The sequence below is a fragment of the Nomascus leucogenys genome, chromosome 3 (genome assembly GCF_006542625.1).
Source record: "Nomascus leucogenys isolate Asia chromosome 3, Asia_NLE_v1, whole genome shotgun sequence".
NCBI classification, from domain to species: Eukaryota; Metazoa; Chordata; class Mammalia; order Primates; family Hylobatidae; genus Nomascus; species Nomascus leucogenys.
Window position 1 is genome coordinate 155,786,834 of NC_044383.1, and position 27,385 is coordinate 155,814,218.

Below are 27,385 nucleotides of genomic sequence, written 5' to 3' on the forward strand. Positions count from 1 at the left end.
TGCTTGGGGGTGAGGGTAGGTGAGAGGGTTTCAGGAGTAGAAGAAATGTAAAAAAAGAAAAGAATGCGAGGTCAGAATCCAGAATCCTCTGCCTGTAACACTGAGTGTAGATTTCAGTAAGAAATGAAATATCAGGAACCTTTTAATTAGAAAATGGAAGTGGAAAACAGGCTCATTTGAATGCCTGTTTAGAAAACTGGAAATAAAAAGTTCCACGCGCAAGGGCTTAAACCTTGGGGGAAAAAAGGCTTGCCCCAAATCTTTAACAAACCCCCCTCAGTATCAAGTATTTGTTAAATTGACATGGCACAGATTTCTCGATTACAGCGGCAAAGCGGAACTGAAAGGCATCGTAAAATCCATCAGAATCCTGCCCAAAGCGTTCATTCTTTTCCAACTTAATTTATGCCACGCGATTCTATATTGGGGAAATCAAGCAGAAAGCCCTTTTCTTCTTCTCCCTCTCCTTCCTCCTCCTCCTGTTCTTTTTCTTTTCCTCCTCCTCCTCCTCTTTCTCCTTCTCCACCTCCTTCCTCTTCTCCCTTCTCCTCCTTCTTCTTCTTCCTCTCCCCCATTTCTCTCCCCCCACCCCCAAGTTGGTTCCTCTCTCCCTCTCTCTTTCAAAAGCTGTGCTAACTGGGAGACTGTTTAACTTCAGCGTTTCTATAGGAGCCTGTTGTAGTTTAACTCCTGCGCACCAGTAGCTGGGATGAACAAAGGAGAGACTCGAGGTCCAACTATTCATCCTTTCTTTGCACTTTAATTTTCATTGATTGGGAAGACAAGGGGAGCCCTTAGGGATTCGAGCTGGAGGGGACGACACGCCTTTAGACGCCATCAGCCCCCTAGCCAGCCATCTGCTCCGAACCAAATGGCGTTTTTTCACTCCCTAACTGCATGTCTCTATACTCCCACAACTAAGCACTCTGAACCCCACAAATGCAGGAGGGAGCTTAAGCCAGGGCATGTTAAATAGGCTTGGCTCAGTGTTGGCCCTGGCTGCCGGAGTCCCTCCTCCCCACACTATAAATCCTCACCTTGCTCATTAGGAAAAAACAGGAAACTTTCTTTTAAATACTTTTTTATGTCTCAGCAAATTTACTGTACAAAGTGAGGCTCATTAGGGCTTAGAAGGCACCCAATACATCAGACACAGAAGTGGAAGGAGGAATTTGCTGCCTGGTGGTGGTGTTTTTTGTTTTGTTTTGTTTTCCGGGCAGCACAACCCCACAGGCTGAGTAACTCCAGTGACTAGGGTAAGCTCAGGCTATATAATGATCAGAGCTGCAGCCACAGCAACCACATGTGGAGTTCTCTGTTTGCTGGAGACACTGATTATCTCCTCACCATTTTATTAGGCCACCTGGGAATAAAAGCTTATGGCCATCATCTTATCAAATTCCAATGTGGCCATCCTCAGCAGTGTGTGCATGACCTAATACCATGGTCACCCAATCCTATTCCAACCCCCCTTTCCAAAGAAAGGTTCTATTCTCCAGGTTCGTGTGTGGTGGTGACTGTGGTGGGGGCAGGAGGGCCTGGGCAGATTGCAATAAACAATGCCCAGAATAGGCTCAGACTCTAGGCCAGCCACAGGTTCAGTTTTCTGTGTAAACAAGTCTGGAGACTTGAGTGGGGTTTGTGTTTCCTCAGACCAACTGAATACTGTATACCCAACAGAGAGGTTCTCTTATTCCTAAGAAGAATTAGGGTCCTTGTTCAGAACAACAAGATAAAAAACTTCCAGGCAGCAAATCTGGTGTTGATCAAACATGCCAGCTTACTTGAAATAAAGAAGAAGAAGAAGGGGACGTAGACCATGCTTATTAATTAGTATTGGTATCACATCTGCACCAACCACCCTCTGCCCATTCTCCATCCGTCAGTTTTGGAATCTGAAAGCAGTTAACGTAGCAGAGGAATGGATCTGCTTGCTGCCATACGGGGAGCTCTCAGAGGAGTCCGTGGGCGAAGCCTCTGTGTCATGGAGCTGTCATGGATACTTCCTTGCTGCTTACTTCTTAAGGCTGTCTTTGGACACGTGAACATAGACCTTACCCCCCCCACACACACTCACTGGGCCATGTTCCCTGCCCAGCCACGCCCACCCAAGTGGGTGCACAGATGTGTGGACACTCGGTTGCCGCGCGTGGACTTACAAGCCCACGAAGCCATTCTTCGTCACAGCCTGGAAAAGGGAAGGGGCATCGATCTGGTTTATGTTTGGCCCTCGAGGCTCCCCAAGCGCTGGCGCAGGCAGGAAGGAGGTGAGCGCCGCCCGCATGCACACAAGGCGCGCGGCCCCCAGGCAGCGGCGCTTCCAAAGCGGGCAGGAGCGCGACCCCCGGCGCCGGCAGCTCTGCGCGAGGGTGGGCGACGGTGGGGGCACGAGGACAGCAGCCGGGGGCGAAGGAATCAGCCCCGCAGCGGCTCCTAAGTCTCCCCGCTGGCCGCGGCTGCGCCGCTGGAGACCCGGCGAGTGACTTCCCCTGTGTGGCGGGGTCCCGGCGCCACACGCCCTTTTCCTTTCTCAGGATCGGCGACCGTGCAGAGAACAGGAAGGCGGGCTCCAATCCCACCTGGTTCGTGTCGGGGGTCGTTTTGCTGTTGGGGGGAAGTCCGAACCGCGCCACGGTCCCGCGAGACGCCCACCTCTCGCGTGCGTGGAGCCCGGGGCCGAGGCCAGGCCCGCGGCGAGCAGCGGAGGCATGTGCTGATTTGCATGAGAACGGGCGGGTCGCGTGGCTCAGCTGGCGGCCCCGGCGCAGATGACGGCTCGGCAGCCGGCCCCCGCCCCCTCCTCTGCGCTGCGGCTCCTTCCCCTGGAACCCGCGGATCATCTGCCGGGGCTGTCCCGCGCCCTATCTCCATGACAAAGCACGTGTTTACCTGTGGCCGGAGCACCGGCGGGCACGCCTTTGTCCCAGGATCAGATTACCGCGGCAGCTGCTCCGGGCCCGCCCCTTGCGAACCCCGGAGCTGCCCCTCCGAACTCCGCGCCGACTGAACGCGCCGGGACCCGGAGCTAGGGGGCCGGGGGTGAGGGGGTTAGGAGGAGGCCGCGTGGCCCAGGGAGGGGTTATTTTCAGTGCGAAGATTGCCGGACGCTGAGATCAGCGACGGGGAGTGAACCCACCTGAGGGCTCCCTGGAGGTGGTGGCGGCGCCGGGCAGCATTAGGAGGGGCACCAGTGCGGGCCCGAAGCGCGAGGGCACAGGCGGCGGGGACGTGCGGCGGGTCATTCCCGGGCCACTGCGTGGGCGGAAGGCGACCCCAGTCGCCGTCGTGACGGCCCCACGCAGCCTCGCGCCCGGCCGCCGCCTCGTGCGGGACTCGTGCCCGCATTCCCACCTCACCGGGTGCAGCCAGCCCGGCCCCGGGCTGTGCGAGGCGACGGCGCACACCTCGGAGCCCTGGGGGCCGGGGTCGGCGGGCGGGGCCGGGGCGCGCCCTTTGTGCGCTCTTAGCGGAAACCGCGCGTTCCCGGAGGAGCGCGGCCCGCCGAGACCCCGGATCCCGACGCCAGGAGGTGCTGCAGGAGTCCGCGCGGGGTGGGCGTCTCCGGCCCAGGCCCCTCCGTACGGGCCCCCTGCGGCCGCCACCCTCCGCCTCCGCGCGGCGGCTTCTTTCCAGCTGCATCCGGGAGGTCGAGGCGTCGCACCTGGAAATCGCAGCCTGTGACTTTGTAAAAAAGTGAATGGGGAAGAAAAGGCGCTGAGAGGGGCGATGGGCGGACGGGCCGTGCCCACCCCAGGGAGGTCGCCGCACCTGTCGCTCCTGGTTCCCAGGGCGGCCTGTCAATCACCCACGCTGGGCTCCGCTCGCCGGGAGCGGGGGCACGCGGGGGCTTCAAGGCCCGGCGCTCAGAGGCTCGCAAACAATAACCTCAGAAACGTGGCGCGCACCCGCAGGGCCTGACACAGCCTCTGGAGTGGCCCCTGGGCCTGTCTGGGTGCAGGGTTGGTTGGCCGTGGGCGCGTGTGGCTCAGGGTTTCCTCCACGCTCTTTCACGAATGTCCCCGCGGGACCCCGCGTCCCCCCAGGCTGCTCCGGAGGAGTCCCGGGGAGCGCGGCCGTGGAAGCTTTCGAACGCGCCGTCCTTCCCCGCCGCCCCCGCCTCCCTTTCTGTGAGCATCTGCCGGGGAGAACAGATGTGGGCACCTGCGGTGACCGGCTGCGTGCGTTCCATCCCATTCACAGGCATTCAGACGTGGCCACAATGAGCGGCCTTTGTGTGCACAGAGTCACTAAATATATTAATCTGTACTCCCCAGAGCACCGGGCTGTTTAATTTTTCACTAGCAATAACATCTGATCTAATCCTTAAATCGGCTCCCAAAGCCTTCCCTCCCGCCCACCCCGCCCCCACCCCCGAAAAACGTGTGAAGTTATTCAACTTTCCACCTGTTGCCTGCTGCACTGGGCGTGGGTTATTGCAACCTCTAACGTTGGTTCAGGCAGGGTGGAGGTTGGGGGCCGTGCTGGGGAGCTGTTGGCCCACATGGGCATAGGGAAGGCATGTTTATCAGACGGAAAATAAACACAAAGTGCGGAGTGTGGCTCCCCAAATGTTGTGCAAACAAAGAACAATAATTATTAAACAGCTTCCAAAGCAACCCAGCACACCCACCCCTTCTGTGTAAGGCCTTTAAAAATGTACATAAAGTTCCCATTTATCTTTTTGTTTATTAAACTCCAGCGGTTGTTATAAATACCGGTCAATAGGCCACACAGCCAAAAGGTAACATAAATCTCAGATGTAAGACTTAGATTTTTTAAGCAATTTTGTTGCATGACTCTTTTATCTTAGCATCCCTTATTTTATTTTGATTTGTTTTCGGCCACAATGAGTCCTTTAGTGCCATTGTGGACTCACAATGCACACGGACATCAGGCTGTGAATGAAGACACAGGCAGTTTAAACAAACCAAGCTCTTTCTTTCCTTTCCTTCCATTGTAATATGAATGGGCCTTCTGCATTCGGCTGCTAGGAGACCGGCTTTGCAAAGCCCTGCTCCAATAAATGGGCTGGAGAGAAAGGGACCCCAATAAACAGCCCAAGTATCCAAGTATCAGAGGGGAAAAAAAAAGAAGGAACAAAATTTAGGCAAGTATTTTCTCACTTTCAGATCAACATATTTCCTAATCTCAGAATGTTAGTTTCTATCATTGCATTCCTTGCTTTCAACAGTTTCCTTCATTCTTGTCATTGTAATTCCTATTCCCTCCCTCCACCACTTCCAATGAGGAAACAGAACAGGGATAGTTCTGGATCACCATCAAGATTTGTTTTCAAGATGCAATATTTTCTTTTTTCTTTTTTTGTTCCTTTTAGTAAAATGGGAACTGGAGTGGCATATTTGTCAGTCATCATCACTAATAACTCATGATCATACAATGCCTTCAAAATCTATTCACTGGGGGATCAGTAGGAGCCTAGTTGGTGAGTCTGAATGTTTTTTAGGAACCATCACAAACTGTGATTTGCTTTTCTGCTATTGAGACTGTTCCTATTCCTGTTAATAAGCTGATTGAGGCAAGATGTGAGGCTGCTTGCAGGTTGCGAAGGTCCCAGGCACTGATTGTGTTAGAAAGTACCACCAACTGCCAGCTGTCACTCATTTCTCAGTGACTAGAGCTCAGGCATCTGGGCACCAAGGAGCCAACCACTCTCCAGGCAGAGGGGAACCCACACTGACTTAGAGCCGGTGGCATAGCATGCAGGAAGTAGAAGGCCACTTCATTTCCTCACTGGCCTGTTCACTCCTGACTCATCACAGGCACTGAGGAACCAAGGTGGAACTGGACCTGTCTCTGCCACCAGGTGAATTATAAAATGAGTTGGGGAAGACGTTCTTGCTTTTCCATTTTCTGAAAGTTTGTGTAGGATTGCTATTTCTTCCTTAAAAGTTTGATAGAATTCACCAGTGAAGCTATCAGCACCTGGCCTTTGCTTTGTGGGAAGGTTTTTTTTATTGTTGTTTTGTTTTGTTTACTTAATTCAACTATTTAATATAGGCTTACTCATCATTTCTACTTCTTTGTTCAGGTTTGGTGATTTGCATGGTTCAAGGAATTTCTTATCTAAAGTTGTTCAAATGTTCTTTTATTCCTTAACTGCAGGTGGTTTCTGTAGTGATACTGTCTTCCATTGCTGGGATGCGCAATCTGTGTCTTCTCTCTTCTTGAGAGACTATGATCAGAGTATTACAGGCTTATCAGTTTTATCGATCTTATCAAAGAACCAGTCTTTTGTTTCACTGATTTTTCCCTGCTCTAGGCAGAGATGGGGCAGCCACTAGGCTCACCTCATTTGTTTTCCTCCTTTCAAGATTCTCCATCCTTTACTTCCTGTTGTCTGTTGTCTGAAAATAGTAATTTTGTATTTTTGTCCAGTTTTCTAGTTGTTTAAAGTGGGAGGACCAGTTCTGTAGGAATTATTCCTTCTTGGATGGAAGCTAGAACAGGACACTTTTGGTTGTAACAGAACATCCTGATTCACTATCTATGTATAAAGACGATACTCTCTCTTATAATCAGGAAAGAAGGTGGTTTGAGTGCTGGTTGATGTAGTGACTGCCACATCAAGGCCCAAGTGCTCTCCTTCTTTCTGCTGTGCCATCCATGGCCTGCTGGTCACTCCATTTCCCAACTGCATGATGTCTGCAGCAGTACCAGACATCTTCACCATTACAATGATCATAAGAAGAGGAACATTGTCTTTCTACATGATGCCTTTTATCAGCAATAAAACACTTCAGCAGCATTTAACGTGCATTGCCTATGTAGAAATCAGTATGTTTTCATGGTTTTGGCTTTTTGTCTTTCCTAATTTTTGGATGGTCAATTGTTACCTGTATTAGTCTGTTCTCATGCTGCTAATAAAGACATACTTGAGACTGGGTAATTTATAAAGGAAAGAGGTTTAATTGACTCACAGGTCAGCATGACTGGGGAGGCCTCAGGAAACTTACAATCATGGCAGAAGGGGAAGCAAACACATCCTTCTTCACATGGCAGCAGCAAAGAGAAGTGCAGAGCGAAGGAGGGGAAAAGCCCCTTATAAAACCATCAGGTCTCGTGAGAACTCACTCACTATCACCAAAACAGAGTGAGGGTATCTGCCCCCATGATTCAATTAACCTCCCAGAAACTTCCTCTCATGACATGTGGGGATTATGGGAACTACAGTTCAAGATGAGATTTGGATGGGGATACAGCCAAACCATATAATTCCACTCCTGGTCCCTCCCAAATCTCATGTCCTCACATTTCAAAACACAATCATGCCTGCCCAACGGTCCCCCAAAGTCTTAACTCATTCTAGCATTAGCTCAAAAGTCCAAGTCCAAAGTGTCATCTGAAACAAGACAAGTCTCTTCCACCTATAAGCCTGCAAAATCACAAGCAAGTTAGTTACTTCCTAGATACAACTGGGGCACAGGCATTGGGTAAATACACCCGTTCCAAATAGGAGACACTGGCCACAACAAAGGGACCACAGGCCCCATGCAAGTCCAAAATCCAATAGGGCAGTCATTAAACCTTAAAATTCTAAAATGATCTCCTTTGACTCCATGTTTCACATCCATGTCACACTGATCCAAGAGGTGGGTTCCCACAGCCTTGAGCAGCTCTACCTCTGTGGCATCGCAGGGTAAAACCCCCCTCCTGGCTGCCTTCATGGGCTGGCACAGAGTGTCTGCGGCTTTTCCAGGTGCACTTTGCAAGCTGTTGGTGGACCTACCATTCTAGGATCTGGACGATGGTGGCCCTTTTCTCACAGCTCCATTAGGTGGTGTGCCAGTGGGGATTCTGTGTGGGGGATATGGCCCCATATTTCCTTTCTGCACTGCCCTAGCAGGGATTCTCCATGAGGGCTTTGCCCCTGCAGCAGACCTCTGCCTGGAGATCCAGGCATTTCCATACATCCTCTGAAATCTAGGTGGAGGTTCCCAAACCTCTGTTCTTATCTTCGGTGCACCAGCAGGACCAATACCACAGGAATCTGCCAAGGCTTGGCACTTGCACCCTCTGAAGCCACAGCCTGATCTGTACATTGGCCCATTTTAGCCATGTCTAGAGCAGCTGGGACACGGCACCAAGTCCCTAGGCTGCACACAGAAAGGGGGGCCCTGGGCCTTGCCCAGGAAACCATTTTTCCCTCCTAGGCCTCTAGGCCTATAATGGGAGGGGCTGCCATGAAGGTCTCTGACATACCCTGGAGACATTTTCCCCACTGTTTTAGTGATTAACATTCTTCTCCTCATTGCTTATGCAAATTTCTGTTGCCAACTTGAATTTCTCCCCCAGAAAATGGGTTTTTTATCTATTGCATTGCCAGCCTGCAAATTTTTCAAACTTTTATGCTCTGCTTCCTCTTGAATGCTTTGCTGCCTAGAAATTTCTTCCACCAGATACCCTAAATCATCTCTCTCAAGTGCAAAGTTCCACAGATCTCTAAGGCAATGGCAAAATGCTGCCATTTTCTTTGCTAAAGCATAGCAAGAGTGACCTTTACTCCAGTTCCCAACAAGTTCTTCATCTCCATCTAACACCATCTCAGCCTGGACTTCATTGTCCATATCACTAACAGCATTTTGGTCAAAGCCATTCAACAAGTCTCTAAGAAGTTCCAAAATTTCCTACCTCTTCCTGTCTTCTGACCCCTCCAAGTCTCTAGGAGGTTTCAAACTTTCCCACATTTTCCTATCTTCTACTGAGCCCTCCCAGCTGTTCCAACCTCTGCCTGTTACCCCATTCCAAAGTCACTTCCACATTTTCGGGTATCTTTACAGCAGCACCTCACTACCTGGTACCAATCTGCTGTACTAGTCCATTCTCACACTGCTAATAAAGACATACCTGAGACTGGGTGATTTATAAAGGAAAGAGGTTTAATTGACTCACAGTTCAGCATGGTTAGGGAGGCCTCAGGAAACTTACAATCATGTCGGAAGGGGAAGCAGACAAGTCCTTCTTCACATGGCAGCAGCAAGGAGAAATGCGGAGTGACGCAGGGGAAAAGCCCCTTATAAAACCATCAGGTCTCATGAGAACTCAATCACTATCAAGAGAACAGCATGGAAGTAACCGCCCCCATGATTCAATTACCTCCCAGCAGGTCCTTCCCATGACATGTGGAGATTATAGGAACTACAGTTCAAGATGAGATTTGGGTGGGGACACAGCCAAACCATATCATTACCCAAATAAAATCTTGAGCTCATGTGGTTGTTATACTCAAAGAAATTTAGTTCAGCATCCAAATAAAAACTGCAAATACATCTTGCAGTCTATTTAAAGGGTCAACTTGTTACCAAGAGAAACCTGTCCCAGATGCCCCTGCCATTCATTTTCTGGGTTTCTCTCTCACAGCTGATGTGATGTCTCTCACTTTAGTTTTTTCCTCTGCATTAACCCCCAAATTCACTCTACAGTTTCTTTTTTATTCCCCTTTCTTTTCCTATGTTTCTCTTTTATGTAAACCTCCATCCCATTTATAGATTTTTTTCCCACACCAATAAACTGGCTGTGCACAGCAGAGCACAGGGAAGTGCTTGCCTGAGCTATGAAGCAGGAGGTGAAGCAGGATGTGGATAATCCTATGTAACTCTTCGTGCTCTTGTTACACTGATTTCTGCATGCAACTTTTCTTCTAGTCTCCCAGGAAAGAGACCTTGAAGTAATCTTTGACTTTTCCTTCCCTTTGCTGTAGTGTACTACAGTCATAACAGTTTTTTAAAGCTTCAGGATTTAGACAGATTGGAATTTGAGTGACAGTCGTGCCACTTACTACCACTTGTATTAGTGAATAACTTTTTAAAACTTAAAACTTTTTCCTTATATCAGATATTTATAATTTTAAAATTCAAACGGTATTTCTAGATTTGTAACAAAAATAGTAGTTGCCCACACCACACACTCCCACTCCCTTCTCTTACATTTATCTCTTATATACTTCTTTTGTATATGAGAGAATTTACTCTATTTTCTTTTTCTTTTTTTGTGTGTGAGACAGGGTCCTACTCTGTCACCCAGGCTGGAATGCAGTGGCACAATCCCAGCTCACTGCAGCCTCAAACTCTGGGGCTCATATGATCCTCCCACCTCAGCCTCCTAAGTAGCTGGGACTACAGGTGCATGCCACCATGCCTGGCCAATTTTTAAAAATGTTCTGTAGAGACAAGGTCTCACTATGTTGCCCAGGCTGGTCTCCAACTCCTGGGCTCACAGAGTCCTCTTACCTTGGCCTCCCAAAGTGCTGGCATTATGGGCATGAGCCAATGTGCCTGGCCTTATGCTCATATTTTCTAAGAACGCATATTTAATGTTCTGTCCTTACTTTTCAATTGTGCGTACAGTCTATGGACTTCCTAATTCTAGAAGACAAGGATTCAACTCTCCCACCCTCACTTCCTAGACACATGCACGTTTATATAAACACACGTAATGTCACCTCCCTTTTTAAAAAAATAATTATAACACCCATTTGGGTTAAACTCCCATTCAGTAATTATCTTGTTACAATTACATATTCACAGCCAAGACATATGCTATATCCTTTTTTGCATATTGTTTTCACTAGATTCAATAATGGCCTCATTTATTTCCTTATTCACTTTCCTATCTAGCTGTTACTTATCATCATCAAATTCTGAAGATCCCCTTTTAAGATATTCATCCATAACAGGCATTCCATGTGATTCACTTCCTTCTGGAAACATCTCTCCTAGAGGCCTCTATCCCCTATTGTGTAAGTCCTAGCTTCTGTCCTAGTACTTCCCTTCTCCTCTCTCCTAAGCTGGGACTTCCTGTTTTCTAGGTCCCAAATATTATCCTCTTTCTTGACTTATTTCTTAATTTTGGAGAAGAATATCCTCCATTAGCTTTCTGAGATAAGGATATCTGAAAATATCTACATCCTACCCACAAACAGCTAATACAGTGAGAGTTGAATTCTATGTTAGAATTATCTTCTTCAGAATTTTGAAGTTAATGCCCCATTGTATTCCAGCCTCCTGGGATTCTGTGGAGAATTTCCATGCCATTCTGATTTCCAGTCCCTTAAATGTGACCTTTTCATTTTTTCTTCAGGAAACTCTGAAGATCTTTTCTTTATCCCTGGTGTTCTGAATGCTGTGGCGATGTGCCTTGGTGTTGGTCTTCCTAGGTATGTTGTGCTGGGCACCTGCTGGGCCCTTTCCATATGAGAATATATCTTCTAGACCTGGGAAGATTTTCCTTCTCTTTTATGTTTCTCTTTCATTCCTGTTTTTCAGATGTCACATTTGTGTTTTCTCTTGTTTTTTCCATCATCTGAGCGATACCATCGAATCCATCTGGGAGGCCGATGAGCAGTCACCTGGTGGGGCTCCTTGCTCTGCCTGCCTTCAAGGCCTCCCTAGTCCAGCTCTGCTTCCTGCTCCCCTCAGCATGAACCTCCTGCACATGAGAGTTTGGTCTCTTGAATTTTTCCCTCAGTCTCTTTCCTAGGTTTGCTCCTTCTGCTTGGAGTCCTTCCTCTTCTAACCCTTTGTCAGATCCTACTCCTCCTTCCAGGCTCAGTTCACAAATTTGCTCCTTGAAGCTTTTTCATCCCTGTCTTAGACAGTTCAGATTGCTACAGCAAAGTACCATAGACTGGGTTTAGAAATTCATTTCTCATAGCTCTGGAGGCGCTGAGGTTTCAGATCAGGCACCAGCATAGTTAGTTTCTGGTGAGGCCTCTCTTCTGGGCTGCAGGCCATCTTCTCACTGTATCCTCACATGGTGGAAAGAGGGCAAGAGAGCTCTCTGGCCTCGTTATGGCACTATTCCCATTCATGAGGCTCCACCCTCATGATTTATTCACTTCCCAAAGGCCCCACCTCCAAAGACCATCATGCTGGGATTAATTTCAACTTATGAATTTTAGGGGGGGGACAGAAACATTACAACCCTTACTCCTTACAATATGTTTCACTTGTTGCCTGGTATTTAAAGTACGTTAGTTTATGTCCCCAACCACGATGAGCACTCCTTAAGACTAGAGGTCATTTCACATACTTCTTGGTGTCACCCCACAGCACTAATCAGCAATAGGTGCTGAACACCATTTGTTGATTTTACTTAAAGAAAAGCCCATCAGGAAACGTAAGCCTTGTATGCTGAATCGAGATTCCTTCCCAAATCCCTTAATGCATACGTGGTGCCACTTCAATTTGGTAATGTTTTCTGAGTACCTGATCAAGTGCTTTGCTAGAGATTCTGAAGGAAATCAACAGAATGTGTTTCCTAGAACAATATTTGACCATTTTACTTCCCTGATGGAAGACTCATTAGCTCACCAGGGCTTATAGCTGCCTTGCTGAGACATACTGTGTGTAAGGATAGGCTTGGAGATACATCCTAAATAAGTTGATATTAATAATTGACATTTGTCAATAACTTACTTTTCAGAAAAATAAATCAGATTGGCTTCAAGGTTGTCACTCACATATGCCTTCCAAAATGTTTGCTTGGTTGTAGAGAAAAAGGTGGAACTGCAGCTAGAGGGGCGGACTTACGCATCACCCGGAGCCCACCTGATTTCCTAGCCCAAGGGAGCATGTCCTGAAGGTGAGTTTCGCTATCTTAGAGCAGCTGCAGAAATAAGACTGAGATTGTGGACTACAGAGTCCAAACTCCTGAATATGACGACAGGGACCTGCACGATCAGGTGGCACCTGTTCCCCTGTCCCCGCCACCATGTAACCACAGCAGCCACTGGAATTCCTCTGAAGCATCCTGCTCCCTCACTGCCATTGCCTCTGCCTTTCCTCTCTCTCCCTGGAATTCTCTCCCACCCAATTCCGGACTAGCAACAACCTGCCTGAAACAACTTTCAGCTGAAGAGTAGTCCAGAGCGACAATGGTGACGGTCAGAACACCCGGCCGAGAAGTGCTCAGCGCTGACTGGGGCCGGGCCGTCTCGATACGGAGGCTAGGGTCGAACGCCAGGACGTCCCGCTCCCTCCCCAAACGTGGCGGGGAAGCGCGCGGCGGGTCCCCTGGGCAGGAGCCCCCGCCGTCCCTGTTTCCGGCCCAGGCGAGGCTCCCCGCCTCAGGGCCGCCCGCCTGGGCCGCGCTCGCACAACTGCGGCCTGAGGCCCCGGGAGCCGCCGGTCCTCAGTGCCTGCGGCAGGACAAAGACCAGCATGCAGCGTCAAGACATCGTCCCGGCCGCAGGACAGTGTATGAACAAAGAGGCTCAAGGGCGGCACCCGCCCGACGCCAGCGGGCAGCTACCTGACTGCGCGACCCGACGTCCGCTAGCACCAGAGCAGTTGCTGTGGCAACAGGCCGCGGCGTCCCACTTCGCCGGCGCCTGCGCGCCGCGTCCCAGCTCTCTGCGCCTGCGCGCCTCTCTCCCCGCCCCACCCACAACGCGGGCGCTCCTCACTCTCGCAACGGTCACGCAGACCCCGCCTGTGCGAACCGGACCAAGTCCCGAGCGGAAGTGCCTTGAGCGGAAGCGGAAGTGAACGAGGCGGCTGTGGCGGTGGCTGAGGCGGCTGGGCCTAGGCGCAGCGGGCGCGTCTGCGGCTGGTGTTGGCGCATCTCTAGGTAGGGCCGGGCCCGAGGGCACCCGCGCGCCGTCCGGGCCGCTCCCGGTCTGCGTGACCGTCCGTTACCCGCGTCCAACCCTCGTGCGCGTCAACCCCTCGGCCTCTGCCCGGTCCCGGATGCCTTCCTGGCCGTGCCTCTGTCCTTGTCACGGCGGCTGCGACATCATGGGATCCTCGCGTCCCCGCTGCGGAGCCCGTCGTCATCCCTGTACCTGCGCAGAACCCTCCTGCCGGGCCCTGGTCCGCGTCGTAGCGCGCTCCCCGACCTCGCGACCGTCGCCTTGCCTGCCCCATCTTGAGGTCACCTGTGACCCCTACTCCCTCCCTTAAGATGTGTGTTTGGCTCCTGTGTGTCATTTTTGGGTCAGATCTGTTATCCTTCATAGCTGCACGAGTTTTCTGGTCGTCTCTAGAAGAGAGAGGCATCCTCTGATCTCTTCACTTTTCTCCCATCATCTGTGGGCTATCCCTGAATCAGGGCCCCAGCTCCTTGGGGAAAGACAGACAGAAAGACAGGGTTCCCTGCCAGCAAGGAGTTTACAGACCCGTGGGATAATACTGAGCATCAAGCAGTTCCCACAATGCAGAAAGAAAAGGGTACCTTAGAGGGTGATTTGCCCAGGAGGGTCCAGGAAATTTCCATAAAGGTTGGATTTGAGCAGAGTTTTGAGTAAGTAGGAGTTGGGAGATGAACGAGGGTTGAGAGCCTATTCCTGGCAGTAAGGACCTAAATGTTTAAGACATGAAGGTCTCAGACAGTCTGACATATTTGGGGAACTAGGAGTTGAGCATTTGTGAGACAAGAAATGTTGGTTAGGGATGGGGAATGGCAGGAAGGAAGCTAAAGAGAATGTGGGGCAAGGAAGTGATGTGATCAGAATTTAGCGTTCAAGAGATTCAGTCTGGCAGATATAGGGGTGGGGATGAGGGTGACTGCAGACATACAAAAGGCTTTTGTCGTCGTTCAGGGACTGGAAACCCCGAAATGGCAGTGGAGAGAACTTGGAGGTAAAGAAGTGAGAGGGTAGACTTTCTGATGGCTTGAGCCCTTGAATAGAGAAGTGCGGAGAGGGAAAAGCCCAGAATGGGGACCATATCTGGAGCAGCAGGGTCCTACCCACCATCTCCTGAATATGTGAGAGCATCTTATCCGCAGCTGTACTCCCAAGTTCCTCCATGTCTAGTGTAATGCTTTTGTTTTTGACCTTTCTCTGGCCTCCCCTTCACATAGGCTCTTTGACCTGCCCATCTTTGGACTTTGCTGTTAGGAGCCACCCTCTGCCACCACTACAGCCTTCACACTCTGTGTTCTGATACCTTCTTCATCCCATTTCTGCCGTCTCCCAGCTCCATCATTAGTGAGTGTTTCCCGACTTTGCCTTCAGCCTTCACACTCTGTGTTCTGATACCTTCTTCATCCCATTTCTGCCGTCTCCCAGCTCCATCATTAGTGAGTGTTTCCCGACTTTGCCGTTCCTTTTGTTTTGGAACTCTAATTGAGCCTTCTTACTAGTTGTATTCTTGAAAAGCACCAACACCATAGCTGGGTCGGGGTCTTCACTGCTCATCTTCACACACACACACACACACACACACACACACACACACCCCATTTTGTGACTACCTTGACCTTCCAGTTTTTTTGTTTGGTTTCTAACCACCTAATCTTCCAGACATATTGAAATCTCTGATCACCTGTGGCCCACTGAGAAAACTACAGTAGGTGACATCTGGGGTAACGTAGTTTTTAGCATTCTGAGATTTTACCCCATCCAGGAACCTGAATCTGGATACCATTTATGGGGCAGATTTACTATAAAGTTAATGTAGTTCAGGTTTCTGGGTCTGTCACTTGCATGGGCCCTTGCCTAGGCACTGGGACCTCAGAGATCTTGTGTTTATAATTTGTATTCTTTTTTGAAAAGAGGGTTCACAAATGGTATGTTTCAAGTCTTTCACAGCTTAGATCCCTGCAAAACTGGCTATTTGTCATATCCAGCCTTGAGATTTGCATTTTTGTCCTTCAGACACCTTCCCTTCCCTACCTCCTACTTCTTCCTCTTCTGCTGTGTGCTTTTTATTTAGGCATGGAGAAACAAAATGTGAATGAATGGAACTGATCAAGTTCCTGCCATAACCTGACTTTATTTAGCTGTAGTGTCAGAAGGGAGATGTCAGAGCTTAGTAACTCAGCATATTGGACAGAATCTTTGTAACTTCTTTGTTGCAAGCTTAAATGCCTGTATTGTTAGATTTATTTCACTGCTGAGTTGCCACTCCCTTTAAGAAAAGGTTGATGCTAAGAAGGATAGTCCGCTTAATGGAAATCATAAAAGCAACTCTTAACTCCATGGAAACTAGGGTTATACACTATGTAAATTCACACAGGAATTTATTGCGACTTTTGATTTATTACTTTGAAAATGCCACCAGTTATTTTTATAGAGCTTTATAATGAGTCTAAATAATTTTAATTTGTGTTCTGTTGGAAAATCTTCAGATTTAAAACATGTTTAAAGTTTAAATTATTTATGCAGAGATAAGGTATTTCTAAGGAATTTTTTAGTAGTAGTTTTAAATCTCCCTAATATGAGAAGTAAATAATTATCTTATTTTTACAAATAAGGACATCAGTGATGTACAAAGAGGTTCAATGATTTGTCTTCAGCTGTACAGTAAATCAGGGCCTCCCTTAGCCAAAAAAGCCAGGCCTGAGTACTGTTTTGCTTATAAACAAATATTAATAAAGAGGAATCTATTTTATCAGTTCTTATTATAGAACATTTAATATAAGATGGACCAAATTATATCTTTTGGTGTTTCCATATATTAATACCTATCTGTGCTCATCCGTATATATCTACACACTAGGTTCTATAAAAGTGGGCAGTGTTAATACTGTTCCTATTAGGACTTCTAGTCCAAAGAATTAATTTAATTTGGATTTGTGCAAATTATTATAAAGTCATTTACAATAAAACCATGGCTAACTATGACAAGAGCATATTAACCTTTTGAATAGCGGAGGAGTTTTCTGGTTAGATTAGGTTTTTGCCCATTAAGCACCAAAATATGCCATTTAGGTTGGGAATCTTCCTAAAGTATATTATTTCTTGTGTTCTTAAATAGAATGTGCTGAATGTGATGTAAACTTTCCTCAATGATCTCAAGTGACCATTTAAATATAATTTGTTATGTTGTGATGTGAACAGTAATGTTAGGCTTATTGAGGCATATACAGCTATTTGCTTTGGGGGTTTTTGCATCTTTCCAGTTTGTAAAGTTTTCTGTCCTATTGTTTCCTTGGGTCAGCTGTTAGCACTTCTAACTGCTGTCAGTTTTCCTGCCCAAAGTTTCTACATTTTTCCCTAGTATGGGTTTAGGAGCTAATTGTTAGAACTGATCAGAAAAGTAGTCCGTAGATGATAATAAGAGCCTAAATAAGTGTCTTGTGAGTAAGTTGTTTATGCTGCATCAGCCTCTAAGGGGTTTTGTAGAGCACAGTGTGGGTAGGAAAGGCCAAGGGCACCGGAGTTCTGAGTTGCTGGGAAAAGCCAGAGAGTCTCTTTTATTCCCGATCCTTCTCTCAGGGCCCAGCGATAGGCTGGTGACTGGGAATAATGTAGGAAGGAGAGATCTCGGGTAAGGACACATCCCACAGGGTGGCTCTGTGGTGAGGCCTTTGCCCCACTGGCAGCACACAGCAATGACCAGATCACTAACCCACAGCAGTGCTAAGTGAGGGTTGTGGCCTAGTGAAAGGCAGCTGGGCTATGGAGTCAGATGGATTCAAATCCTGGCCTCCTTGTTAATTACTGCTTGTGGCTTCAGGCAGGTGATTTCACCTGACACAAAGTTTGCTGCCTCCCCAAAGTGACTCCTGCCTTCTTCTTTGCTGCTAGAATGTGTCTTTGACTTAAGAGGCTGCACAAAACTGATAATGTGCTCTAATCTGGGCCAGTGGGACTAGAGGGGCTGCCATGGGACTTTTGGAGTAGACTGCACACACTTAGACTGTTGGGTGCATTTTGATGTATGTGTTACAGCCCTCACCCAAAGCTCTGTGCTTCTCAGAGGACTCCGAGTCTTTGTTTGCCTCCTTCCTCAGGGTTCATGGTCTTAGCTGGGGATCTTGTCTTATTCATTGCTGTATCCACAGCTCCTAACATAGGCCTTGGAGCACAGTAAATCCTGAATGAGTATTTATGAGTGAATGTGGGAATTTGGTTGAGTTTAGATCTCATGTTCTTAGTGTATTTCTGGGGGGATAGAAGAGGGTCTCTCTGCCCTTCTTTTTCTTCTGTGATAGGAAGTGGCCCTGCATCCCTCTAGCCTTGGGATTCTCCCAGAATAGGGAGGGAGAGGGGATGCTGAACAGCCATAGCACCTGGTTCACGATGGACCATCTGACTCCAGTCTTGCCTGCCTCCACCCATCCCCAGAACATAGGCAGAGCAGTGTTTCTGAAATGCACTTGCTTGAGTCCTTGGTGACATCTCGTTTCCCCTCGGGTGAAGCGTAGACATTTTAGCATGGTTTGCCAGGACTTTCATTCATCCGGCCCCAACTCCTCCAGCAGTATCTCATCTCTTCATCCTCCCTGAAAATAGGTTCTAGACATACTGAAGGTGAGTTTTTTTTTTCCATTTCTACACTTGATGAACAAATTTATAAATACAATTGCAAGTTAGATTAAACTACTTAATAGAGCAGATGTTTTAAGCACGTAATAATTTGAAAAAAGATACCTTGTAGACCTTTAAAAGATTTCCTCCGTGTTGCTCATGTCTTCCTCTGGCCACACCTGCCTGTCTTCAGGCCTTGCCTTGAGTACCCTCTCCTCAGGGGATTGTCTTAGAGCCCTAAACTAGGTTGGCTTTCCCTGCTGAAAATTCCCCAGCACTCTTACCTTCTCTGTCTACACTTGTGTCCAAGAGACTGTTGCCTGCTGGAGGGCAGGGACCTCATCTGTCTTGTTCGTAGCTCAGTGACTACTCCAATGTCTAACATAAAGGTGCTTGCTGAATGAGTAAGCCAAATTTATTTTCAAATAAAATTACCTGGTATTGTTGAAGAGAGCTGAATATTCATGAGTTACAAGTGGGTCTATTCTTGATACAATGCTTTTGGAGAAAAACTACCAATGTGTGCCTATGCTGTGACTCAGCAGCTTCCTGTCTAACGTACTGACGAAATGATCAGAGGTCTAAGATTTATGTACAAGGATGCGTTTCATATTCTTAGTTATGGCGTGCAATATCAGAAATAATCCAGGTGTTCTCCAGCAGAGTTAGAGAACTTACGTCCACGTTGTACATCTGTTATACATGACGCTGTGGGAGAATAGTGACATCATGAGTTGGGAATATATTTATAACAAATTAGACACCAAAACAGATTATAAAAGTATAATCTCAATTTTTAGAAGCAGTGAATAGTAGAAAAAGGCTGAAATATGTAAAACGTTTAAAAATTTTTTCTTGTGTTTTCTCTGAATTTTCTGCAAATGGTTCATTTTTTGATCAGATTTTTTTACAAATTAATATATTTCCCAATATTAAAAAGTAATCTAGCTTATAAAAATTATAAATATGATAAAACCTCGCTAAAATTTATGTCTGTTTTAAAATTTGTGATAATTTAAGAATTTTGACATATTGGGCTGATTTTACTAAACTTTAGGCAATTGATAAACATGTTCGATGACCAAATTTATAATTATAAATAAAATTGTACCACAATTTCACTGTTACTAAGTGGCAGTTAGAATCTGGACTGTTGCATTTTATTCTGGAACTTTTCGTTTTATCAACAAAACTCTGCCCATTATTCTCCCACTTCCCCTGTGACATCAGCTGGCACCAGTGGTTGTGGCCCAACTGTTCTGAGGTATCCTCCAGGGCACCCTGAGTCTAGACATCTATTCCTAGAAATTCTAAAGTGCATAATAGCTATAGGCTTTCTTTGAGGTGCTGATGTTAAAATTCTAACATTTGTTCAAACAGTAGGAAGATTTTACTCAAGACTATTGTAGTGAAGGAGAGAGATCTGGCTCAGCTCTGAATGCAGTGAAGACAGCTGGGGATTTACAACCAAGGAGCAGAGTGGGGGTGAGGGGATGGGAAATTTCTAAGGGAAGACATCAGGGGTAGGGAAATTCTTGCTGAAAGCAGGCCAAGGTAGCCAGATATCAAAGGTGGGTTCTCTTTAAACTGACTTAGCAGGATTCTTGCTACAAGCCCCAGATTGAGGCCTGGTAGAGAGGAGGGCTCAAGGCCCTAGCAAAAGTGTGGTCAAGATGAGAGTCTTTATCGGTGATTGGGAATTCTTGCAAAGCTCAGCAGTTTAATGACCCCTGTATGGAGATCATCTGAAGCAACAAGACCAACTTAACTGGCACCCACCCTTATTTATTCACCTGGTTGTTTGTGCATTCATAAATAATAAACCTTCAGCAGATACTATCCTGTGTGCTGTCAGGGGATAAATATTAATCTCTTGGGATTTTCGGTCCCTGTTCTCACCCAACTGGTGTTTAAGAGGTCCCTATGAGTTTCACTTTTTAGGCAGGGGAGGAGAGAAGAAACAATAGACCTCAGATACTCCACAACAACCCATGGGGGAACATCACTGGGAGAGCCTGGGCCCAGGCCCAGCCAGAAGTTACCATTGAAAGAAAAATTACTTTGTACTTGGAAATAAAACAAGAAAAAAGAAGACTTTGTGTTTTGTATTGTCATACTGGGCTGTCGTTTCAGACTCACCCAAAATTATTTAATTTTCTAACAGATTTACCTCTGTTTGGCTTTGCTGCTTACTCTCCATTAGAGTACAAACATTGTGATGTTATATGCTAGTTTGTAGATTCGAGATGCGAATTATTTCTGTTCAAAGATTACGGTTTTATTTTCTCCAGCTTACCTTGCTTATTCCAATGTGCCTTTGCTAATGGACTGTGTGAGCTTGAGCTCCTCTAGTGCTCTGATCCAGCTTCCCTGTCTCTTATGTGCCATTGCTCATTACTACTTGCCTGAGTTATGTCTTTTAGCTTTAGACAGTTATACTTTGACATGGCGTAGATGCTGGGGGTGTGTTAAGGTGGTTACAGCAGCCAAGTATTGGTTGTCCTGCAGAGGCTGCTGTCCATGTGGGGAGTTGCCCTTGGGCTGTCCGTAAGTCCCTCATCCCTGTGTCCAGAGTGACGCCAGGCGAGTCTTCCTCACTGTGTGTGCATCCATCAACGTCAGGCAGCTTCGTTTATGCTGAGCGCATTGCTCTTAACCTCAAGGTTTGTAAGTTGAAAGATTATAGTAAAGGAGCTTCTGAACTTCTCTTTCCTCTTTCTATTTCCCTATTTACTGGTAACTCAATACCCCGGGACTGCTCTGACTGTCAGGAGAATGAGCCAGCCCTAGGAACAAGGCAGCCTCCAGCTGTACCTTATGCCTGCAGCAGCTCCTTACTGGGATTTCCTGCTGGTGCTTTGTTTCCCAAACCCTTTGTAGGCTGCTTGAGGGCAGTGATTCTACCTTGCACTGCTTCTTTGGCCATAATTGAAGTCGGTAACTTACTGATTCCTGATTTCTCTTTATATACTGCCCTTGGATTAATTCATTTATTTATTCAAATACTGGGCCTGTCCCATGCAGATGTTGTGCTAGGTGCTGGAATAAGACAGGATGGTGAGGCCCACCTCAAAGGGAGAGATCCCCAAAGGGTCCCAGGCCATATTTGGGGCAATTAGACTCCTCCCTAATGAGAAATAACTTCTGTTTGTTTCTGAACAACTATTACCTAGATAATGAAAATTTCCTATATAATTTGCAGGTAGAATGACTTTTATACACACATATTATTTTCCCCAGTCATCCCATAATAACCACCTTTAGAGAATGAAAAGCCTGCATATATGCTCTTAACAATGAAAGGCTTAAAAAAGAAAAAATTTAAAGCGATATCCATGGAACTTTCTATATCTTTTTATACATGTTATTCCCTACCTCACTAATTGCATTGATGAATAGATGTTGTGAATATTTAGCACTTTGAAGATACTGAAATACTGGAAGGCATCCTCTAATGTCACAGGTTCCCAAAACCTTTGCTATCCCAATTTTTCTTGGTAAATAGCATAGAAGAGCACATTGTAATGTCACACTCTTAACTCATGATTCAAACTGTGAGAAATTGGTCCTATGTGTCTTGAGCAGTCCAACCAGCAACTCTGGGAACTGCCTGGCCTGACAGCCCCACTGGCTGCTGGCTTCTGACCACAGTAGGTGTGCAGTGAACCCTAGGGCCTGGCTTGCAGTCGGGTTCAGTCCTCTGCTTTGACTGTATTCAAATGCTGTTCCTTGTTTTTTCCTTTCTGCTGTCCAGGGGCTCTCCTGGGCCCGCAGCAGCCAGCACAGAGCTTGGTGAGAGAAGTGGGGCCTTCCCTCACAGCGTAGAAATCAAGTCACACTCGAGATTTGTGAGGCTTATCTTTGGCCAGCTCATCATCAGCAAACCATGCAAGGCCTGTTTAAATTAAAGCCAGGCATAGAGCAGTCGTCTAGAGCTGGTGAAATCAGCCTTTTAAAAGCCATTTCAACCAACCTTTTTTGTATTCTTGTATTTCCTTTCCAACACCTGTCCCCTGCCTACTCTGTTGGAATAACAAATGAAAAAGAATACTCTTTTTCAGAAATAAGAGTGTAACCTTCCTGGACATAGGTTCCATGCCATAGAACCACCTTACAGTTGACATAATCACACTATGAAGCCCAGTTTCCACTTCAAAAACTCAAATACCTTGGCTGTGTTTCCAAGATAAACTCTTTACAAGTCACAATACTGTAGTGATTTGGTGTAGATGTATGAATGTATCCCATTATATTTAATAACTTTATGAGCAAGCCTTCTCTAAATGTCATCATAAAATGTGTGCTATTTATGTTCACCCAATTTTTGCATATTTTCATTATGCAATTAATGAAAATCCCATTAATGTGGCTATTAAAAGGATACCTTCAAATTCTACTGTTAGGGGCTAGAGTCCATTAAAAATCAGTAAATTCTGTTTGGGCACAGTGGCTCATGTCTAATCCCAGCACTTTGGGAGGCTGAGGTGAGAGTTCGAGAGTTTGAGACCAGCCTGGGCAACACAACATAGTGAGAGCTTGTCTCTACTAAAAAAAAAAAAGAAAGAAAAGAAAAATATACAGGTGTGGTGGCAGCTAAGACAAGAGGATCGCTTGAACCTGGTAGGTTGAGGCTGCAGTGAACTGTGATCACACCTCTGCACTCCAGACGAGGCAACAGAGTGAGACCCGGTCTCAAAAAAAAAAAAAAATCAGTAAATTCTTAAAAGATAGTCCTGTGAGGATGCCTTTTCTCAACCTAACAATTTATAGTTTCTTCATTTGTAAAATAAAGCTGATAATATTTATGTGTCAGGGTCGTCCTAAAGATTAGAATGTATATGTTAAGTGCCTACCACTGTCTGGCAGCTGGGAAATACGCCAAACATGAGAGATACCCATGTGCTTAGTCACCTCATGACTGCTGCCTTCAGCCTGTGTAGGAGAGGCATCATTTGTTTTGTGCTGCTGTTTGCATATTAAGAATTTTTTGTTGTGTTTTTATCAAAGGACATAAAGCCTGCATGACTCTTAAAGAAAACTATAGCGGAAAAAGCATAGATCATAAAGAATGTCAGCACGGAGTTTTTCTGACCATTCACGCACATCATTGCCTACTTGAAGAACGCCTTTTATAACGTCATATACAATATTGTGCTCATACCTTTTCCAGATTCCAAATTCTAACTGTAAACTACTTTGTATCTGTCTTTAAATTTTCCAATGGGCAGTTTCTCTGCAAAGTCAGTCAGTCACTATCTCAGATACCACAACATTTGGCATAGTGAATTTTATGTGGCCTTCTTAATACCTTTATTCAGGTGTATGTGACACATGTTTACAGTATACAGTTTGGTAAGTTTTAACATACGCACACACTTGTAAAACCGTGGTGACTAAGTGGTTAATGTATCTGTCACCCCCAAAAGTTTCTCCTTGGTAATCCTTCCTGCCACTGTCTGTCCCCATCCCAGAGAACCACTGATCTGCTTTCTGTCACTACGGATTAGCCTAACTCTTCATGAACTAGAATTTTATATAAGTTGAATGATAGTGTGTACTTTTTTTGTCTGACTTCTTTTACTCAGAAAAATTATATTGAGAATCATCCATGTGGTGTTTCAATTTATGTTTTAGATTTTTAACAATAACTTCTGTTTGAGTTCCTAGATGAGAAATACTACTACTTTGAAAACTTAACCTCTTTTTGAATTTTATCAAGAAATACCTTGAATGATAATATTAATGAAAACATTAAAAGACTGCTACACTCTCTTGTCCTTGTGAAAGTCCAACTCAAGTAATTAACTTATACTTAGGTAAAGCTCCCCATATGTTTGAATTAAGAACTCTTTAGGCTCCTAACCAGCATATCATGTTACCTCGGAGACGAGTGTTTTTGGAAACAGAGTGTGAATATTAACTACTGTGTTTGCTTTGAAAGGTGCCACATATCTAATGATAATGCCATAATTACTGATTAATTTATTTTTCTTTCCAGATCCTTTCCTGGAGTTCAGTTATGGGTGTGAGAGGTTTGCAAGGATTTGTGGGAAGTACCTGCCCACATATATGTACAGTAGTAAATTTCAAAGAACTGGCAGAGCACCACCGAAGCAAGTATCCTGGATGTACCCCTACCATTGTGGTTGATGCCATGTGTTGTCTCAGATATTGGTATACTCCAGAATCTTGGATCTGCGGTGGCCAGTGGCGAGAATACTTTTCTGCTTTGCGAGATTTTGTTAAAACTTTTACGGCAGCTGGGATCAAGTTGATATTCTTCTTTGATGGCATGGTGGAGCAGGATAAGAGAGATGAATGGGTGAAACGAAGGCTCAAGAACAACAGGGAGATATCCAGGATTTTTCATTACATCAAGTCACACAAGGAGCAGCCAGGCAGAAATATGTTCTTCATCCCCTCAGGGCTAGCTGTGTTTACACGATTTGCTCTAAAGACACTGGGCCAGGAAACTTTGTGTTCCTTACAGGAAGCAGATTATGAGGTAGCTTCCTATGGCCTCCAGCATAACTGTCTTGGGATTCTGGGGGAAGACACTGATTACCTAATCTATGACACTTGTCCCTACTTTTCAATTAGCGAGCTCTGCCTAGAGAGCCTGGACACCGTCATGCTCTGCAGAGAGAAGCTCTGTGAGAGTCTGGGCCTCCGTGTGGCCGACCTTCCTCTTCTGGCCTGCCTCCTTGGCAATGACATAATCCCAGAGGGCATGTTTGAAAGCTTTAGGTATAAATGCTTATCATCCTACACCTCTGTAAAAGAGAACTTTGACAAAAAAGGTAACATCATATTAGCTGTGTCAGACCATATATCGAAAGTTCTTCACTTGTATCAAGGTGAGAAAAAATTAGAAGAGATATTACCTCTGGGACCAAACAAAGCTCTTTTTTATAAAGGAATGTCATCATATCTTTTACCAGGACAAAAATCTCCATGGTTTTTCCAAAAACCCAAAGGTGTAATAACTTTGGACAAGCAAGTAACATCCTTGAGTTCAGACGCTAAATCCAGGGAAGAAGTTCCCATGTGTTCAGACCCTGAATCCGGGCAAGAAGTTCCCATGTGTTCAGGCCCTGAATCCGGGCAAGAAGTTCCCATGTGTTCAGGCCCTGAATCCAGGCAAGAAGTTCCCATGTGTTCAGGCCCTGAATCCAGGCAAGAAGTTCCCATGTGTACAGGCCCTGAATCCAGGCAAGAAGTTCCCATGTGTACAGGCCCTGAATCCAGGCAAGAAGTTGCCATGTATACAGACTCTGAACCCAGGCAAGAAGTTCCCATGTATATAGACTCTGAACCCAGGCAAGAAGTTCCCATGTGTACAGGCCCTGAATCCAGGCAAGAAGTTTTAATATGGACAGACCCTGAATCTAGGCAAGAAATTATGTGTACAGGCCATGAATCCAAACAGGAAGTTCCCATATGTACAGATCCTATATCCAAGCAAGAAGACTCCATGTGTACACACCCTGAAATCAATCAAAAATTACCTGTAGCAACAGATTTTGAATTTAAGCTAGAAGCTCTCATGTGTACAAACCCTGAAATTAAACAAGAAGACCCTACAAGTGTGGGGCCTGAAGTAAAGCAACAAGTAACCATGGTTTCAGACACTGAAATCTTAAAGGTATGTGTATCTGCCCAGCCAATATGCCATGATTGAAAATATATCCACTGATGGATTTGTTAGTGAAGATCCATTACTGCCTTAGTGTTTGGCCACTGAGAGGATGCACAACAGGAGTCTCTAAGTCTCATTAGGAAGTGTGACATTATATGTGTGAAAACTCATAACCAATGTTGGATACTGTCACATGAATATTACAGAAAAATGCTATAAGAATACGAGAGAGAAAGAGAACATTGTGGGTTAAACAGGGAGAAGTACGGGCGCGGTGGCTCATGCCTGTAATCCCAGCACTTTGGGAGGCCCAAAGCAGGTGGGTCACCTGAGGTCAGGAGTTCAAGGCCAGACTGACCCACATGGTGAAACCCCGTCTCTACTAAAAATACAAAAATCAGCTGGGCATGGTGGCGTACACATGTGATCCCAGCTACTCGGGAGGCTGAGACAGGAGACTTGCTTGAACCTGGGAGGCGGAGGTTGCAGTGAGCTGAGATCATGCCATTTGTACTCCAGCCTGGGCAATAAGAGCAAAACTGTCTCAAAAAATAAAAATAAATAAAGTACAGGGAGAAGTTCCCCAAAGAGGTAGAACTGGAGCCAGACCTTAATGGGGCAGCCAAAATATGCATTGAATAAGCAAAGACTTGGGAGTTGTGGAAGTACTAAAGGTGTAGTGTTTTGAATCTGCATCACGCGGGGGCGCAGGGAGAAAGGCCAGGCTAGAGCATGGGGTTTGGAGAAATAAATGGGAAAAGGTAGACAATCATTGCCAAATTGGGAAGGTCATTAAATGCCACATGAGGAATTTGGACTTAATTCTGAAAGTATTATAGCACCTTTGAAGATTTTTGATGGGGGGCCACTACGTGTGAGGTTCTGTGCTAGGCGCATTAGGTAACTTTTCTCAGATCTTCTCAACAGCTCTGTGAGATAGACTTATCCTTGTTTTACAGAAGAGGTCTGTGTCCACATGAATGTCTCAAAGGTACCTCAGTAAGTTCTAAACCAAACTTATCTTAACCACACACCTTTCCTTGTTCCCAGCACTGTGAATGCCACCATCTTTCATCTAGTTACAACTACGTAGATCTGTAAGGAAGCTCCTGCTCCTAGTCTGATGCAAAACTCAGGCCTGGACAGCAGCTGAGCAGCTGTGTGGTGAGACCTGGAGGGCAGCCATGTGAATCTGCCAGCCAACCAGCATTCGATTTTTTTTAAGCAGGTATATTGATGTGATCAGATTTTTGGTTTTTGAAACATTACAGTGCAGTGAGTGGATTTAAAGTGGCCATTGTAGTAACTCAGGTAAAATACAAAAGAGCTAGAATTAGGAAAATGGCAGTGGCAATAGGAAGAAACAAATTCAAGAAATGTTTCAGAAGTGAAACTAATAAATAAGTCTTGCTGTGGAGGTGAAGTTCCTCCTTGAGCACCGGGGATGATAGATGCTGTTAATCTAAGGAAGAAGGAGGAAAGGTTTTACAGGGAGAAGAAGATTAAGTGGGTTATATTTTAGTTGAGTAGAT

The 27,385-nt window shown here is 46.0% G+C and overlaps 1 protein-coding gene across 8 annotated transcripts in view; it reads left to right on the forward strand.

Annotated features, from left to right (window-relative positions):
* The first annotated feature begins 13,464 nt into the window (after positions 1-13,464).
* FAM120B (family with sequence similarity 120B) overlaps positions 13,465-27,385 on the forward strand; it is a 117,707-nt gene continuing 103,786 nt past the window's right edge. For all 8 annotated transcript variants that reach the window (XR_004029430.1, XM_030809995.1, XM_030809990.1 and 5 more), the window contains exons 1-2: positions 13,465-13,587; positions 24,213-25,859. Coding sequence is in view for 7 of the 8 variants with exons in the window: in XM_030809995.1 (XP_030665855.1) it covers positions 24,234-25,859 (1,626 nt within the window). In the remaining variant the exon portion in view is untranslated. The remainder of the gene's footprint in view (positions 13,588-24,212; positions 25,860-27,385) is intronic.